This window comes from Phacochoerus africanus, chromosome 11 (assembly GCF_016906955.1).
Source record: "Phacochoerus africanus isolate WHEZ1 chromosome 11, ROS_Pafr_v1, whole genome shotgun sequence".
Classification (NCBI taxonomy): Eukaryota; Metazoa; Chordata; class Mammalia; order Artiodactyla; family Suidae; genus Phacochoerus; species Phacochoerus africanus.
The window spans coordinates 125118041-125137308 of NC_062554.1; the positions used below are offsets into that span (position 1 = coordinate 125118041).

Genomic DNA, 19268 nt, shown 5'->3' on the forward strand with positions numbered 1-19268 from the left:
CCAGGGAACTCCCTCATTGTCACCTTTGCAGCTGAACGTGTTCTTCATGTGTATGGACCCAAATCTCCTAATTCTAGTTAAAGTGTTTACCTTTTCCAGTGTTCGGGTACTTTTTGAAATGCAGTGGTTGGAAAGTACACACACACACAGAGTCTGTGTGTGGAAGGAAACCCATTGGGAGTTCACATGTAGTGCTTTTGTGTCTTTTCTCTGTGTAGTCCCCTCCATCCCAGGAGCTACGACTCCGCCTCCGCGGTTTTTCTCTAGGCTTCCAGCTTCCTGCATACATCTGGCCCCTGGGCTTTCTTTATAAGATAGAACTTCCTGCTATTGAGCCCAGAAAAAAGAAAATGAAATCCCTTCACATTCCCACTCAGACTAACTCTGGGCCCCTCCCAGGACTGCAGCTGCCCCAGTGCTCTCCGACTTTGTGGGACCACAGGCAAAGAAGTGACAGGAGGAAAGAAATTCCCCTCGCCAGCAGGGGGTAGGGGGCTTTCTTCAATTCCCTGGACTCGATCTGTTGCTTCCTTCACAGTTAAGGAGCTGAAGTTTGAGAGCATGTTGTAAAGAAGCCATCAGTTTATCTTGGTGTTCTGACTTTCCCTTTGGGGATCGGGAGCAGCAGGAGAAATGAAGTCGGTCTGACTGCCTCCAACAGGAGAAAATCTAAGAAGAGAATGATGAGTTTACTCTAGACCCTGACAAGTGTGTTCTGTGCATAAAGAAGTAAAATTGTTCCAAGCTAAAGAAGTTCTTTGATTTGCTGTTTAAATAAACCTGTCACTACCTGACTGTGGTTTGCAAACATTTTTGAGAAGTGGCTGCTTCTTTCCAACATGAGTTGAAAGCTCCTGAATATACAATTCAAGGGGTTGCTGCTCTGGGAGGGCCTGCTATTGAGCCCTGAGGCAGCTCTGCAGGACCCCAAGGCTCAGTTGGAAAACTGCCTTCAGGAAGGCTGAGAGAGGGAACTCTAAGCACAAAAGTACCTTTTCTCTGAAATAAAAGTCCTCAAACTGTTTTGAGTTAAGAATCACCTTGGACTCTTGTTTAAAATGCAGATTCTGAAGTTCCCTGGTGCCTCAAAAAGTGGGTTAAGGATCTGGCGTTGTCACGGCTCTGGCTTGGGTTGCTGCTGTGGTGTGGGTTCAGCCCAGGAACTTCCACATGCCGTGGGCACAGCCAGAAAAAATGTATATGTATTTATGTAAAATTTCAAAATGAAATTAAAATGCAGATTCCTGGGCACAGTCGCAGAGACGCACACTCTGGAGGTGTTGTGTGGGGCCTGGGAATCTGTATTTTAACAAGCATTCTAGATGATTCCGATACCATTACGGATGGATCATAAAAACACAGCTCTACAAACTGCCTACCAAGGGCCCTTTTAAGTGGCTTTATCTTATTCCCACTTGGTCCCAGTTTATTTTAGGTACGAAGTTTATGAGTGTCAAATGCCATTTAAATAGCTTTTTCTTGCCAAGGGAAATAATGTCTTAGCTACCTCTTCCATCATCTCCCAGTGTAATTCTCTGTTCCTGTTCCCGGAGCACCCCGGACGCGGCATGGCTCTCAGCCCTCTCTGTTGGCTCTGCTCTGTCAGAGGCTCCCATTAGCCTCATCGTTCCTCCAGCCTGCCTTGGTTTTGTTTGTTTTCTTTTTTCTCTTTTTTAAAGGCAGATGTCTTTACTCTTCTCCTTCCTCGGCAAACCAACCCAAAGTAGAAATTACATGGTGTTTATAAGCAAATGTAAAACTGACTTCTTGATGCAAATACAGCTGACTAGGAGGCTTACAAATGCTCCCATGTAGCAAGGTGCTGGGTGTTTTGATAGATACAAAGAAATACAAGAACAGATCCAAATAAGTCACATTTATAAAATGAATAAAGCCGCAATGAGACGCCCACTGGAATGACTGTAAGTGAAAAGACCGTATGAAATGTTGGTGGGGAGATGGAGAAACTGGAACCATTGTGCACTGGTGGTAGGAATGTAAAATGGCACAGCCGCTTCGGAAAAGTTTGGTGATGTTTTGGTGATGTTTGCCGTATCGTCTGGCAAATCCGCTCCTTGGAATCTGCCCAAGAGAAACAAAAATATAAGTGCACACAAAGATTTGTGTATGAACGTTCATAGCAGCATGATTTGTAGTAGTCACAAACTGGAAACAATCCACATGCCCATCAGTGTATGCAAGGATAAACAAAATACAGTACATCTGTACATTGGAGTAGTATTTAGCAATTAAACAAAATGCTGCAATATTCTAAGGTATAGATGAACCTCAAACTTTATGCTAAGTCAGATACCAGATGTAAAAGGCTATATGTTGTATGGTTCTCTTTATATGAATCTAGACAAAGCAAATTTGTAGTGACAGAAAGCAGCTCTCTGGTGGCTGGACAATACAAATGAGTGCAAATGGGTATGATGAAACTTTGGGGGCTGATAGAACTGTATTGGATTGGGGAGTTCTCTGTGGCTTAGCAAGTTAAGGATCCAGCTTTGTTACTGCTGTGGTGAGGCTCACTGCTGTGGCGCAGATTAGAGCCCTGGCCTGGGAACTTCCACATGCTGCAGGTTGCCCCCCCCCCCCAAAAAAAAGAAAACCTGTATTGTGGAGATAATTTCACAGCTCTATAAATTCACTAAAATCATTTAATCATATATATATATAATGGGATTTTATTTATTTTGGCCATGCCCACAACAGGGAGAAGTTACTGGGCCAGAGATGGAACCCATACCACAGCAGCGACCTGAGCCATGCAATGACATCAGGTCCTTAACCTGTGGAACCACCAGGGAACTCCTAATGGGGGAATTTTATGGACTATAGATTTTGCCTCAAAAAGGCAGTTTTCTTAATTAAGGCACATAACACAATTAAATAATTGATAGTCCTTTTCTATGCAAAAGAAATAGAAGGGCACTCTAGTTAAAATGTGGCTTGCAGACCCCTGGAGGCTCCTGATACATTGTTGTTAGTTTTCTTTTGTTTGGTTTTTTGGTGGGGTTTTTTTTGGGGGGGGGGCGCGTTTTTTGTTTTGTTTTGTTTTGTTTTTTTGCTTCACCCACAGCATACGGAAGTTCTCAGGCCAAGAATCTAATCCACTTGGACCCAAGCTACAGCATGACAATGGCAGACGCTTAACAGCTAGGCCATCAGGGAACTCCTTCTGAGACATTCTCAGGGAGTCTTCAAGGTCATTTTCCTATTAATAAAGAAGCTATTTTCCTGCTTCACTCTGTCGACATGTGCGCTGACGGCACAGAGCAATCATGGGTAAAACTACGTGTGCCTTAGCACAAATCCCGGCAGTGGCGCCTCTCTTATTAGAGCCACTGTATTCGCCACCACCCCGCACTCGTGGTGAAAAGAATACATTCTCTTTTCCCTACAAATGCCTTTGGTGAAGCAGTAGAAGTTATTTAATTTTATTAACTCTTAGGCCTTGGACGTTTCTCTTTTTAATAGTCTCTGTTGAAATTCACATCAATAAGTAAGATATTTATCTCACGGAAAAGCGCTTCTTCAGTTGATTAAGTTGCAAGCTAAACTAGCAGTTGTTTTTTATGGGATATCATCTTCATTGTAGAAAAAAATGCCTGACCGACAAATTATGGGTATTCAGACTGGGATATTTAGCAGACATTTTCTCCAAAATGAACGAAGAGAGCCTGTTACTCCAAAGGAAACAATTGTCAGTATTTGTTGCTCATCATGAAATAGACACATTAAACCAAAATTAAAATTTTGGGAAACTTGGATCCACCATCATGAGCTTTTGTCATGATTTTTCTGATGAAATTGATGCTGATTTTAGCAAATGTTTTTTTTTTCTTGTATGATGAAATGTATCAAAATTTGGAGAATATTGGTAAGGAGTCTCGATTCTGAAAAGCTGAGGACTAGTGGCAGATAGCATGAGCTCCAGGGCCACCCTGCCTTCATCCAAACCCCAGCACGATTGCTCATGACTTGTAGGATCTCACGCATGCCTCACCTCTCCATGCCTCAGCTTCCTCATCTATAAAATGGGGACAGGGATTGTGGCTCAGCAGGGCAAAGAACCCAACTTGTCTCCATGAGAATGTAGGTTCCATCATTGGCCTGTTCAGAGGATTAAGGATCTGGCATTGCCACAAGCTGCAGCATAGGTCACAGATGTGGCTCAGATCTGGTATCGCCATGGCTGCGGTGTAGGCAAGCAGCTGTAGCTCCAATTCGACCTTAGCCTGGAAACCTCCATATGCCCCAGGTATGACCCTAAAAATAAATAAATAAATAAATAAATAATAAATAAGGATAATAATGGTACCTACCCCAGAGAGGTATGTGGGCCTAAAGATGAATTAGGCTCTCTATACTTGTGGAGTTCCCATCATGGCTCAGTGGAAACGAATCTAAGTAGCATCCATGATGACACAGATTTGATTCCTGGCCTCACTTAGTGGGTTAAGAATCCAGCGTTGCCGTGAGCTATGGTGTAGGTCTACAGATGCGGCTCGGATCTGGCACTGCTGCAGCTGTGGCATAGGCCAGCAGCTACAGTGCCAATTGGACCCCTAGCCTGGGAACCTCCATATGCTGTGGGTGCAGCCCTAAAAAGACCAAAAAAAAAAAACCTATAAAAAATGTATACTTGTGAACATTAAAATAGGTTGATAAATGCAAATCACTTAGAATAGTACCTGACTTGTATTAGGTGTTCCATGAGTTATTACTGATCTTGATGATTGGTAATTTGTAAAAACAAATATGTTATAAATACAAATAGCTAGAGATGTCTATGTAACTATAGACATTTGTAGCTGGGAACTCTTCAGCGGCTTCCTCCCACCCCCTTGCCTCTGCCTCACATTTGGTCTTTTCACTTCCTGGAAGTTCACATCTGTGCCTGACACCTGAAGTGTCCTCCCCATCTCCTGAGTCTGTTGGTGTCCTTCTTTTTAAGCAAAACGGTGTGTTGGGTTTTTATTATAATTGATTTACAGTGTTGTGCCTATTTTTGTATAGCAATGTGACCCAGTCGTACATGTATATATATCAAAATATAATACATTCTTTTTCTCTCAGTGTCTTCCATCATGTTGTATCCCAAGGCACTGGATATATAGCTCCTGAGCTGTACAGCAGGATCTCATTGCTTATCCATTCTAAAATGTGGTCATTTGCATCTGCTAACCTTGAACTCCCAGTCCATCCTATTCCCTTCCCTGCCCGGGCAACCACAACTTCTCTAATGTGTTTTTAAGGACTACTTGGGGAGGCAGTGTACTTACGAGGGTACAGTTTAATAAAATGAATAGAAACAGAATACAGTCATATGTCACTTGTATTCTTAGAATTAGAAGCCACTTTCCTGCTTCAGTAGTGTTTAAAATCATGATGGTATTATTTAAGTTCAAAGAGTTTGGGAAATTGTGTGAATAGAGAAAAAAGTGTCAGGTTCTGTCATATCAAATGCATCCATTTTCAGTGCTTAATCCAAGCAGACATAAAGTTTAAGGGAAAAAATGATTCATTTGGAGGGAATTTACATCTTTAGTCAGAGACTACAGTTGACTCATTTTTATCTCTGTTTAAAAAATTTATTTGCTGGCACTGTTCATTTGTTTTAGTGATATTTAATGAGTTCCTCTCATAAGTGCCATGCCCCTCACCAGGCAATGTGCCCCCCCCCACCCCCGCCGTCGCAAAGAAGGAATGTGGCCCTGCCCTCCTGGAGTTAGTGCATTACAGTTTTCTAACTGTCCCCCTACCTTCTTTGTAAAAAAATCAGGTTGTTCACCTGTTATTCCCTGACTGCGCAGCCAGAAGGAACAGTGTATATTTTATGCTTTTTAAATGTTCCTGAAAACATTCTTGAGTTTACTGTGAGGTAAAGAAGGTAAGCTCGTCTGCAAAATAATTGTAATAATTATTTCTTCTAGAAGGTCACAAACAAAAGTGTTCTGTATTTTGGAGGACTAAGGTTAGAGAGATAAGCTCATGTTTGATGGTAAACAGCAGACAACCAAGCATGTAAGTCATGGCAGTTTCACTGACTGACATGGCTTCTGCTGCCCTAAGAAATGTATGAACTATTTTTTTTTTCTTTTGGGGGGGGTTCGTTTTAGGGCTGCACCTACGGCATATGGAAGTTTCCAGGCTAGGGGTTGAATCAGAGCTGCAGTTCCTGGCCTACACCACAGCCACAGCCACACGAGATCTGAGCTGCATCCACGACCTACACTGCAGCTTACGACAATGCTGGATCCTTAACTGACTAAGCAAGACCAGGGATCAAAGCCGCATCCTCATGCATACTAATCGGGTTCTTAACCTGCTGAGTCACCATGGAAACCCCTGAACTCTTGAAAGAGCTCATGTGGGGACCATCTATTTTATGTGCCATATCCCACATCACTCTGCAGGTGGTGAGAGTGGTGGGCCGGCCCACAGGCGTTTCTGTTCCGTACCCTAGCCTAGATCTTTAATTATCAGCACACCTCAGGTTCCTGAAGTACATATAGTCACCTATTAAATAGATTTAGAAGAGTTTTTCCTTTCTTCCTTCTTTTTTTTTTTTAAGTGCGGAGGGTAATGTTTTGAGAGCAAATTAAAAAGCACCTTGACTATGTTTTGAAGATAATATTGTAATAACGCAGAGCAATAGCATTATTGAGACGGTATGTTTACCGATAGACTTGTATTTTAAGATCTGAGAGTATTTCTTTCGCATGTGACGGGTTTCCTGGGAATAAGAAATCAGATCAGGCTAAACACCAAAGAAGTACTTCTGGAATATGGGCTGACATTGACTTTTATTCATTTAATTGAATTCAATTTTAATATTCATTGTGAATGGGAAATATTAGTTATTTTTGGTCACATTCTTGTCCCTGTCACTGCTTGGACAGTCTTTATGCTTGTGCAGTTTTATGTCTCAGTAACTGAAATTGTCTTTCGCAAATAAAATACACAAAGTCACTTAACCTGGGGAAGCAAACAATGGCTGCGTTTGTATGGCTGCTGCTCTTTTTAACCCGAGACTCGTCTGTTCTTTATCTTACTGTTTTCAGTAACTCCACCTAAAAATCAAATATTACGTGCGTATAATTTTCTAAAGGGAACCAGAGCTGTTATAAAAGCTCATTCCTCTTTTCTTGATGATGTTCCCTGATCCAGTATTTGGCAGTTCTACCACTCCTCTGTGGCCTCTTTAAAAGGACTTTGGTCCTTGTGAGGTAACCAACCGTAGAGACTTCCAAACAAATCTGATACTTTGGTGATGAAAAGTCATGCTCTTGTTTAATTGCTGATTCTCATCCTGTCTTTTATATGTGTGTTTATGTGTTTCAGGAAAAAAGTGCCAGTTCAAATGTCAGACTTAAAACCAATAAAGAGATTCCGGGATTAGTTCATCAACCCAGAGCAAAGTAAGTTCTAGTTCCTATTTTCCTATATTATTTTTAAAGCTAAAAGTGGTCTTAGAGTGAGCTCCGTTTTGCCTACCGGATAAAATCAAGACTTGTGATAAAGGCTCAGTCATTGAAACACTGTGGTTTAGTCTGATGAATCAGAATTGAGAGATCCACCACATACGACAGGGCTGACATTTCACGCCAGTTAGAAGAAATTAAAGGGGAAAATCTTTATGACTGTGGGGTAGGGAAGAACTTTGAATAAGTCACAAAGGATGCAAATCCTAAAAAAAAATGATGAATGTTTATGACTGCATTAAAATTAAGAATGTCTCTTTATCAATATACACTGTAGAAGAGTAAAAGGCCACAAAATGATGGACTATATTTACAACACATATAATTAACAATAGTTGGGTTTCCAGCCTATATAAAGTAATTCTCTGAATCAAGTATGAAAAACAGAACTCAGAAAAACAGGCTAAAGACATGAACAACCACTTGACTGAAGAGGAAACATGAAGAGCTAATGCACAGGGAAAAAAATCCCATTTCACACCACACACACACAAAGTCTGATGATCCAAAGGTTTACCAGAATATGGAAAACAGGCACACTTAACCCCTGGTGGTAAGGATATAAACCGATACAGTTACTTTGGAAAATAGTTTGCATTATCTAGTAAAATTGTACCTGGGCATACCTGGCCCCCGAGCACCTCCGCTCTCAGGTATATACCCTTGAGAAACTCTTGCGCATGTGTGCCAGCAGACATAATTTGAAATATGCATAGCAGCACTATTTGCATGAGCTCTTAAAAGTTCTTGAAGGTAATACCCAAATGTCCATCAAATATATAATGAACAGCAAAAATGTGGTATGTTCTTATGATGGGAATACTATATGTCAGTGAAAATGAATGACCTATAGCTGCACAGATCAAGGTGGAGGAATCTCATGAACATAAGGTCGTGGCAGTAAGTCAGTAAGATAACCTGCCTGTATACAGTTTCACTATGTAAAGTTTAAAAACAGACAGAACTAAGCAATATGTTATAAATATGTATATGATAAAACAATAAAGATAAGTAGAGAGGAGCTCCCATTGTGGCTCAGTAGTTAATGAACCCGACTAGGATCCATGAGGTTGTGGGTTTGATCCCTGGCCTTGCTCAGTGGGTTAAGGATCCAGCGTTGCCATGAGCTGTGGTGTAGGTCACAGACGCGGCTCGGATCCCACATTGCTGTGGCTGTGGTGTAGGCCAGCGGCTGCAGCTCTGATTCGACCCCTAGCCTGGGAACCTCTATATGCCACGGGTGCAGCCCTAAAAAGAGGAGGGGGGGGGACAAGGTAAGCAGGGAAATGAAAAAACATTAAATTTAGAATAGCAGTTCTTTCTAAGTGGACAGAAGTCAATGAAACCAGAGGTTCTGTTTTTTAACATGAGTGGTGATTATATGTGTGTTCCTTTAATTATTCTTATTTTAAAATGTACAAATAACGCTGTACGTTTTCTAGGTTAAATATTTCACAATTAAAAATATTAAGGAAAATAACGACTAGTTTTCTAGATTGTCCTAAAACTGAGTCTACCTTGGTGATAAAATGCACTTGGTGTAGCTATGACTCTACCTGCTCTTCTTCCAAGAGGCCACAAGCCTCTTTCGTGCTCTTTGGCCTAAATAGGAACAAGTCTCCCGAGGGTACTGATCACCTGAGTACACTGGACAGTCACCTCCACCCGACAGTAAATCTGTTCCGTGTGTGTAATAGCGCCCCATACGTCAGTACCATCGGTGGAAGGAGTTGTATTCTCTGCGTCTTCCCAGGAAGTTGAGACAGAAGTTAGCAGAATTGCTTTAACCTGGCTCATTGTCCTTGGAATTGCCACAGCCATGGCCACTGTGACATGGTGGGTGGGATGGATCTTTAGGGGGGTGGAAGGTGAGCTCAGGGGTGTAATTCTTTATTTCACAAGAAAACTGGGCATTTTAAAATCCCCGTATCGTTTACAGTGTCAGTATAATGGTGCAACCGGATGTTGGCGCCCTTGGGTCCGTGTCATGCTACAGTCCCAACCTCCGCAGTCCACTTCAGTGGTAATCACTTTGATCTACACGAATCGTAGCCGCCTCTGGGGACAGCAGATATCTGATGACACTACCAAAATTATCTTCTCATCCAAGACATTCGATATATGCTATTTTCAAATGCGTCTCTTACCTCTGAGTTCTGGAGAAAGACTGTATTAAGGAGAATTTCTTTTTTCCTTTAGAGCAAATCCTTACTTATTTAACTTTGACACACTGAAATGGCCTGCGTTGCGGATTGGCATGTGCTGAGGCTTTCGGAGAAGTTGATTAAATTGGCTCATGTGTTCACATTAAAATTATGAAGAAAATCCCGTTTTTCACACAGCATAATGATTGTGTGTGTGTGTGTGTGTGTGTGTGCATGCACATGCACGTGTGAATTTTAAACTGTGAGTCAGATTGTTGGGTTTCTGGAATTTGACTAAGAAATCTTTCTGGAGGGCTAAGAGAAGGGTATTACTTTTCCTGCTTGCTGACATATTGGACCCAGGAAGTTATTGTTTATTGTGCAGTTGTATCAAATAAAATGAGGCTTTTTTCCCCAGGACTAGAAGGACAGTCCCACACCCAACAGTGGCAGATTTCTTTCTACTGAAGGCACATGATCCTCACACTTGCATTTGATGCAACGTGTAAAGCACCTTCTCCCTGACTTTATAATCTCAGGCAAGTAACCTAATGTCTTTGAGCATCAGTTTTCCCCAGGAAAAATGGAGATGAAAAATCCTGTCTTAGAGGGCTGGGGCTTAAATGCAATAACGGACGCCCGTTGCTTATGACAGTGTCTGCCGCTTGGTGAGAATATCTTAACCGTTAGAAACAACCTGAATGCCCTTGACCAGGAAATGGAGTGAGTGAACTGCATTGTAGTCACACAGCGGAACATGAGCAGTGAAAACAAGTGCACTGCAGCCACGCACAGCCCCAGCTGGACCCTGGCAATCCAGGACTAGGACAGAGAGTGAGTCCTGAGGATTGCATGGAGCCTGCTGACTCTGTAAAGTTAAGAACGACTAAAATAAATCATCTGCTTTGTAAGCACATCCGGAGGTAGAGTAAGCTCTAAAAGAGGATGAAAGGCAAGGGGGGCCATGATGGTTCCCTTGAGTCAGGGGGAATCCTACATGAGTGGGAAGTGAGTAACCTCGAGATTGTTGTTAAGATCCCAGCTTTGGGTTTTTGTTTTGGTTTCAAGGGCGCTTATTATACTTTTTTCTTTTTTGCTTTTTAGGGCTGCACCCATAGCATATGGAGGTTCCCAGGCTAGGGGTTGAATCGGAGCTATAGCCGCTGGCCTACACCACAGGCCACAGCCACAGCAATGTGGGATCTGATCCATGTCTGACCTATGCCACATCTCACGGCAACGCTGGGTCCTTAACCCCCTGAGCAAGGCCAGGGATCAAACCCGCAACCTCATGGTTCCTAGTCAGATGCCTTTCAACTGCGCCATGGCAGGAGCTCCTGTTATACTATTTTAAAAGAATAATTACCTAAATAAAAGTGAGCCATGCAGGAACTACTAGCAAGGGTGTGTCCTGGTGTGAGGATTAGGAGTCACCCACCTCCTGGAGGCGCAACTGAAAAGTAGTAAGGATGATCATGAAGCAGTAATTATGCTTGGGCTAAGATTGGGCAGGAACCCACAGAGTGGCTGGATTTCATCTCAGCAGATGAAGTATTAGGGAATTAGGACTTCGCCTTCTACTTTTGTGACTTAGGTTTTTATTCTTTGGAAGCTTTTTGTTTTTTTAAGTCACTAAAAATGAAAGCCCTGTGTCTTTCAGCGCTAGAGCTCATTCTGTCCACCTTTCATTCATTTGCTTACTTGTCATTAAGATTCCATAGCGTCATCATCTCTCGCCTCCAGAAGCAGAGAGGTCTCAGGGTTAACTCACAAGAGCCTGGCAAGGGCCAGCTAGGGGCCACAGAAATGCTCCAGAGTATAAATGGTGTATAATCTGTGAAAATGTTGTGTCACTTTGTTGTACACCTGAAACTAATATAATATTGACAAACAGCTATACCTCAATTTTAAAAAAAAAAAAAAAGAGCGAGCGAGCTGTTCCGGGGGGAGCATTGTGTTTTCTAAGGTGGAATTTTGGTTATTAGAGAGAAGTGGGGATAACTGAAATTGTTACCAACATAGAGGCTTTTGTAACCGGTTTTTAGATCTGATTAATCCTAGCCTCAAGCATTCGTACTTTATAAACTGGATTAGAAACGATCCAATTACCCCCTCCTAAGCCCTGAGAAAAGACAGAAAAAGCCAGCCCGGCGTGCTTTTCCCCTTCTTCTCCTTCCTCACAGTCGTCACGTTGTCCATCGGAAGGGATTTAAGAATCCACTCGTTACCTAGGGCCTGTTTCTCACAGGGCAGTGTGTTCTCTTGCAGAACTGCTGCTAGTGCCACTGGGTTGGTGTTCCGCAGAAGAGGGCATCCAGGTTTGTCTGGGCAGGAGTCATTCCACATGGGGTGATTTTCCTCATCCGAGGGCACGTTCTGTCTCTGCCCCCGTTGCAGAGATTCGGGGCTTCTCTCTGAAGGGAAGGCGTGGAGAGCAGCAGAGTGAGCCTCCTGCTCTCTGATTATACCACCCCTAACAGTATCCCTAAGACAAGGCGTAGGTGACAAGTCGCTTGCGGGCCTTTGCTCCCCCTGGCACCGTGGGCCACGCTTCCAGGGACAGCAGAGTTTAGGTGGGAGAGTTCACGTAGTGCATCAGGATTTCAGAATAAACAAGTCACCCTTCCACGGTGTCGTTGCTATCGTTCAGGGCGGCAAGATAGCGAATCAGTCTGGGGCGTGACGCTTCGTAGCAGGTGTGCCGTGAGGTAGAGGCAGGGATGTCCTAATGTGCGCAGAGGAGGAAGAAGCAGACAGCCCTTCTCTGGCACTGGAGTACAACGGCAGAGACCAGCCGACCGGGGTCAGGTGCTGCCTTTGTTTAGAGTTGTGTCTCGCGGGGCTCGTGTGCAAATGAACGTGGAAGTTCATTTGCTGATCACTGCGCTCTCTACCCCAGAGTGAGATAAAGTCTTAGTTCAGGATTCAAATGGGGTTGAAAATACACTGCCATGTCTAATTAATTCTGGATCAGGTGTTTTGGTTTGGTTTTGCTTGGTTTGGTTTGGTTTATGCTTAGAATGTGTCGTTAAACCCCACGAAAGTGAATCTCCTGAGGTTTTTACCACATAGGCATCCTGAGGTCCTTCTCCTTGGGTCTCAAGCTCTTGATAGGGACCCTGAGCCTGTGCATTTTCCATCTCAGAGCTGCCAGACACATTTGCAGTGTTGCTTTTACTTAAAAGGTCTCCCCTCTTGTCCATCTAATACGCACGTGTAAGAGTACTAAACATTGCATTCATGTTGTGATGTTTCTGTGAAGGAGTTAATGGCAGTAAGTATGAGCAGCCATCTCAGAATGTTAGTGCCGGAAAGGACCTCAGAGACACATTTGCTTGTTTTAAAAATGAGGAATCTGAGGTCTGCACCTCCCCCATGCTAGCAAACTCTGCAGGCTCAGTGACGGCTCATGAATTTAAAGAGAGACCACTTGCCCAATTAATTATGTATTGCCCTCCTGCTGTGTGCAAGGCAGTATATGCTAAAAACAAAACAAAACAAAACTCTAACCTCAAACTTTCCGTGATGAACCGCAAATCCTAAAAGTGTCATTTCTATGATGTCTCTTGGGATTTCTTAGGGAAACTAATGTATATATGGTTCTCTATTTGGTGTGTTTGTGTGTGTGTGTATATATTATATACATATATAATCTTCATGCCTTTCCTCTCTGAGACCCAGAGCTGTCCAGCAGCCTTGTCTGCTGAGAGCCTGGCTTAGAACAGCAAAGATGCCCCGAGGTGTCTGAGCAGCCACAGTGGATGCCAGGATATTCATGGTTCCCACTCATAAGAATCCCCCAGGCTCTCCCTCAGAGCCTGTTTACACTAAGTTGAGACACAACACCGACAAGCTGGCTGTGCAGTTTCTAAGCATGGAGTTGAAGCAACAACTGAGAAGAAAACAGAAAGAGGCTGAGACCTTCTCTGATAGGAAGAGATGAAAGAAGAAGCTCAAAAGCAGGTGAAGAACAGAAGCCTGGAGGTTCTTAAGGCCATTTTGCTTAAAGAGAACCAGCTCTACCCATCTTCGAGGCTCAGGCTGCCCCAGGATTCCCGAAGAGGGTTGTGACTTAAGATCATGGGAGTGGCCACTTAAGTCATTCAAGTTGAGTAATGTTGGAGATACATCGTCTGTTACTGAGTATACAGTTTAAGAGACTTGCATCCAAAGTAGCTCCAATAAAAAATGTTTTGGCCATTAAAGAGGTAAAACCGTAAGGAATTTGGGAAAACTCAGCTCGGCAAAATGGCTTTTCTGTTCAGCCCGAGAAAGATAGGAGGGTGTTTGATCCACTCTCATCATCCTAGCTGCTGCCCTGCCTTTCTCACCTGCAGTCAGAGAGGGCCTGTTTCTGAAACAGGACATCCACCTTCTTTAAGTGATCATGGAGAGGGTGGCAAAGATTACAGGATACGCGGGAACGTGCTTATAACTGTAAAAGTTGATGCTACTTATCAGATCTTCTCATTGATTTTCTCTTGTACCAGAGCTAATGTCACTGTGCTCCCAGCCTTTAAATCTAGGTTTTACAGGGGGAAAACCTCCTTTAAGCCTTCTGATCTGTCATGGGGGGCCCGAAGGGTTTCGGGTCACTTGTGCCACTCTCTGTGGCCCCTGAGGGATGAGGCCTGATGCTGAGGGGCTGGCAGGTGAGCTGCTCACCACAGCCAGACATGGAGGAAAGAAGCCAGTCCAGAGCCATCTCCCACCCCCAGCTCCTGAACCAATGGGCACTAATAGAAAGCGAAAGAAACGCCGGGCCACATGTTTCTTGCCACAGCATCCCGCACCTCCTTGAAACACCCGCAGCTCTTTGCTAGACGGAAACTACTGTCATCAAGACCATGTTGCCATCAAGCCCCTTTCCTTCCCATCTGTGAATCTTCTCTGCTCTCCTTAGCTTCTTGGTTTTATGCCACCAACCATGTCCATGTCACTGAGTATGCTGTTAAATAGCAAAGGACAAACACACAGGACGAGAGCCACTCAGACCTGCCTCCGCACTCGCTCCCACATTCTGGAAGGAGTTCGGTTCCGAAGATGAACATTTGCTCTCACCAGTACAGATGTTCAGGGGCAGCGGCAAGTTCTTGGCTCGTCAGCTGCTGGCCCACACCTGCACAGGCAGCTGAATACCGTGCTGACACAGACAGCCTTTGAAAAATACACATTTCAGTGTAATATTGAGATGTATTTCCTGTTACGGCTACACACGCTGTGGAAATGTGCCATGTGCTGCTTGCCTGTGCTTTTTGTTTTAACGTTTGTGTATCTGAAGAAAAAAATGGTCATGCACCTCCCATTAGCACCACTAGAAATAACACGCACATTGAAAGGAAATTGTGTTCCTTAAACTATAGGAACTGATAAACTGCTATGAAACATGTTGATAGCATTACTGTAATGACATTCATCCTTAATGTGACTTCAGAGTTCTTGAGTGAAGAAATCTGCAAGAAATAAATGACTGCCCCAAAGTTTAGGGACTCAGCATTTTTCATTTGAGGGAGCTAGGCGTAAGAAAGGATTGAAATATGTACTTAACGACTCTTTGTTTTTCAGCATGCACATCTCTGAAAGCCAACAAGAATTCTTCAGAATGCTGGATGAAAAAATCGAGAAGGTAAGAAATAAAACAACGTCATGTTTCAAGGGAAATTGCCTCGGGAGTCAGGATAATGATATTTCTGGTTTCTCTGTTACAAAGCTGTGCTTGCAGGGGGATGGCTAGAGTGTTAAAAAGGCCCCCCAAAAACGTGGCTATAAGAATATTTATGTATAAGAGAGTTTCCCAGGATCCTGGGCTGCTGCTGCTGCTAATTAATTAAAGTGTGGGAAGTCAGGTAGAAACTAGTAGAGCCTTTGCCTAGAGACAGAGCTTTGCTGTCCCCATGTATTATGTGCACCCGCCTTCCTGCCTGGACCTCAGGCTGCAGTCAAGGCCATCCTCAACACCTGCCTCCTGCACGCCCAGTGCTGCTCCGAGTTCTTTACCAATGTCACAAACATGTCACGATCAGTACCCACCTCCGAGAAGTGCCATGAGCCAGGTGATATCTGCATCTTACAGACAAGGAAACTGAGGCTCAGAATGCTTGAGGAACTTACCCCAGTTTGTAAGGCCAGTAGCGGTGGAGTGGGAATTCCAGCCTATGTCTCCAAGTTGCTTCTCTAGGAGTGTGTGGATTTCACATTGACGGTAAGAAACAAAGTTGTGCCAGGTGGCAGTTGAACATATACTTATGATCTCAGAGTCCCATATGCAATCAACGGAATGAAGTATAGAATATGGTAATAACGTCCTGCATGCTTATAGAATTTAAATTTATCACTGCAGGGGGTGAATTTTAAATACAAAAGTTATAAACTATAAGAATTATAATTTGAAAACCTTATTCTGAAGAAGAGTAAAATTCTAAATTGAGAACATACCACAACTATTGTTAAAGCATCATGGGTCAATTTTGCCTTTGAAATGTTTTCAATTTTTATTTTCATTTCTTTTTTTACTTTTGTGGTCCTTTTTTGAGCATTTCTCTAAGAATTCCTAAATTGTGCATATATATCAGTCAAGGGACGATAGTATTTCAGCAGCAGACTCCACTCTAAGGTGGGGCCCCCCTCCTCCACAGAAATAATTTTCTAATACACCATTAAAAGACCAGCATAGAGTACTGGTATAAAAAATAGAGATGATTAAAATAAGAGTTTAATCTACAGTGTTCCTTGGCGATGCTTATATACTCATTTGAGGTTTTGTTGTTGTTGTTGTTTTTACTTTTAGTGAAATCTTAGTTTGTACATAACTTTTTCGATTGAATAATTACCACGTTGCACACATGTTGGTTCAAAAGCTGTTCAACTTGCCGATAACATTTTGTTTTCAGTAAAGAGAAGCATAGAAAGAAATATTTTTGTTCCCACTTCACTAATGGTGAAGATCTTTTCTTACTCTGTGTGTTTGGATTATTTCTCCTCCACTAGCTTTTTGGCAATAAAAAGTATCTGCCTAGTCGTCAGAGGTGGTCTGTAAAAGTTGAAACCTGAATTGTAAATGATCTTTTTAAACAACATTTACAAACCCTGACAAGATGTTTAAGATGATCTAATCCCTTTCTGGTGCATTTCCATATTTGAAATTCTACTTCTGTTTACTCAAAGCCGAAATGCATTGTTGTCATCTGAAATTCGATTTCCCTTCTTACTTGGCCTCCAGGGTGTAGACTATGATGTGTTTAACACGACAGAAGCAAAGTTTATAACTTGATCATTTATTGGACCAAGGAGCATGTGTAGATTCAGTATAAACAGCATTCCTTCTCTTGAATACATTCATATTCAAAAAGGAGCTGTTATATAGTCGGTGGCATGTGCCCGGTTTCAGATTTCTAAGGGAATTCACTGTCTTCTCTGAACCAAACTTCCCTATTTCTCCTCGCTTACCTAAAGATCATCCTGAATATTGTGAATATGCCCTCCTATGTATCATCTGAATATTAAGCCTCCCAAATTAAAATGTTCCTTCCTTCTTAATATATGTGTTTGGCTTCATATAATCTTCAGCATAGTTTATACAACAAAAATTGGAAGTTGACTTCTTATGAATTATTCTCCTGGGTTTTTACCATTGCTAAGTATTTCTTTGGGGAGTTCCCATCATGGCGCAGTGGTTAACGAATCCGACTAGGAACCATGAGGTTGTGGGTTCAATCCCTGGCCTTGCTCAGGGGGTTAAGGATCCGGCGTTGCCGTGAGCTGTGGTGTAGGTTGCAGATGCGGCTCGGATCCCGAGTTGCTGTGGCTGTGGCTCCGATTGGACCCCTAGCGTGGGAACCTCCATGTGCCGTGGGAAGCGGCCCTAGAAAAGGCAAAAAGACCATAAATAAATAAATACATAAATAAATAAATAATTCTTTGGTCCAGCTAGCATGTGGACAACCTAAATGCAATTCGGATACAGGTTTTATAGGGTTGATTTTTTAAAAAATTAAACTGAGGAGTTCCCGTCGTGGCGCAGTGGTTGGCGAATCCGACTAAGAACCATGAGGTTGCGGGTTCGATCCCTGCCCTTGCTCAGTGGGTTAACGATCCGGCGTTGCCGTGAGCTGTGGTGTAGGTTGCAGACGCGGCTCGGATCCCGCGTTGCTGTGGCTCTGGCATAGGCCGGTGGCTACAGCTCCGATTCAACCCCTAGCCTGGGAACCTCCATATGCCGCGGAAGCAGCCCAAAGAAATAGCAAAAAGACCAAAAAAAAAAAAAATTAAACTGAGATCTTCATGCTGAAAATTAGAGTCATTGTGAGAGGCCTTGAGTTTTGAGATTTAATCTCCCTCAGAAATCGTTTTTCTTCCTTCAGTTGGTAAGAAGCAAAACTGAGTGAATCTGAGGGGATTTAAACCTGCCTTGATTCATCCTTTGTGGTTACTGAAGGTAACCATAGTGCATGGTTTGACTTACCTTTCAGCTCTCCTCCCGGTACCAAAACTACCTCTGTTCTGTCTCTCTCAAGGCAGATGCAAAAGTACTCCTAGTATAAGGAAACTAGGACTATTAGATGGTTTTAATACTTACAGGGAAACTTAATGTGGACTACTCTAAGTCAGAAATGGTCACAGTGCCAAACTGCAGTTGACTTTTGTACCACAACTGGGCAAGCGGTTTTCTAAGACGTTAATGGTGGCATGGAAAAGCAAATAGCAAAAAAATGCATTAAAAAATTATTTAGCACTTGGAGTGAATTATTAGGGCATATGCTATGACTCAGGATAGAAAAATGAAATACAAAATGAGGAGGAAACAGTCCCTTGCCTTGAGGCGCTCAATTTTAAAAGCACGTTTCTTTGAAAATGGAATTATTTTTACCAATGGAGGAGTCCGTCATCCATCACCCCTACTCCCATTATCACTGTGAGTCGGGTCTTTCTGTCCTGGATACAGGTGTTTCAGGGGTCAAGTGCTGCAATTTGAGGTCCACCCTTGGACACTTGGCCTCATTTTACTATGGTGTGTAGAAGGCCAGGACACTGAGCTGCATCTGGAGATGACCATGGAGAGATTTTGTCAGAAGAGCAATGAGAGTTCAAAAGAGCTTCAAAACTGCTGATCTGCATTCATTTTCTCTCTTTTTTTAAAAAAAAAAATTTAATTATAGTTGATTTATAATGTTCTGGCAATTTCTGCTTTTCAGCAAAGCGACCCAATTATATATATATAATCCTCCATCATGTTCCATCACAAGTGATTAAGTACAGTTCCCTGTGCTATACAGCAGGATCTCATTGCTTATCCACTCCAAATACAATAGGTTGAATCTACTAACCCCAAACTCCCAGTCCATCCCACTCCCTCCTCCTCTCCCTTGGCAACCACAAGTCTGTTCTCCAAGTCCATGAGTTTATTTCTTTTCTGTAGACAGGTTCATTTGTGCTATATATTAGATTCCAGATATGAGTGATATCCCATGGTTTTTGTCTTTCTCTTTCTGACTTGACTTGGTATGAGAGTCTCTAGTTCCATCCATGTTGCCACAAATGGCATTGTTTTGTTATTTTTTATAGCTGAGTAGTATTCCAATGGGTATACGTACCTCATCCTCTTACTCCATTCATCTGTTGATGGACATTTAGG

General features: G+C 42.8%; 1 protein-coding gene across 3 annotated transcripts in view; it reads left to right on the forward strand.

The window, feature by feature from the left end:
- Positions 1-19268, forward strand: part of C11H1orf21 (chromosome 11 C1orf21 homolog) — a 232500-nt gene that overhangs the window by 193713 nt on the left and 19519 nt on the right. For all 3 annotated transcript variants that reach the window (XM_047751876.1, XM_047751877.1, XM_047751878.1), the window contains exons 4-5: positions 7354-7430; positions 15203-15263. In XM_047751876.1, the coding sequence (XP_047607832.1) occupies positions 7354-7430; positions 15203-15263 (138 nt within the window). The remainder of the gene's footprint in view (positions 1-7353; positions 7431-15202; positions 15264-19268) is intronic.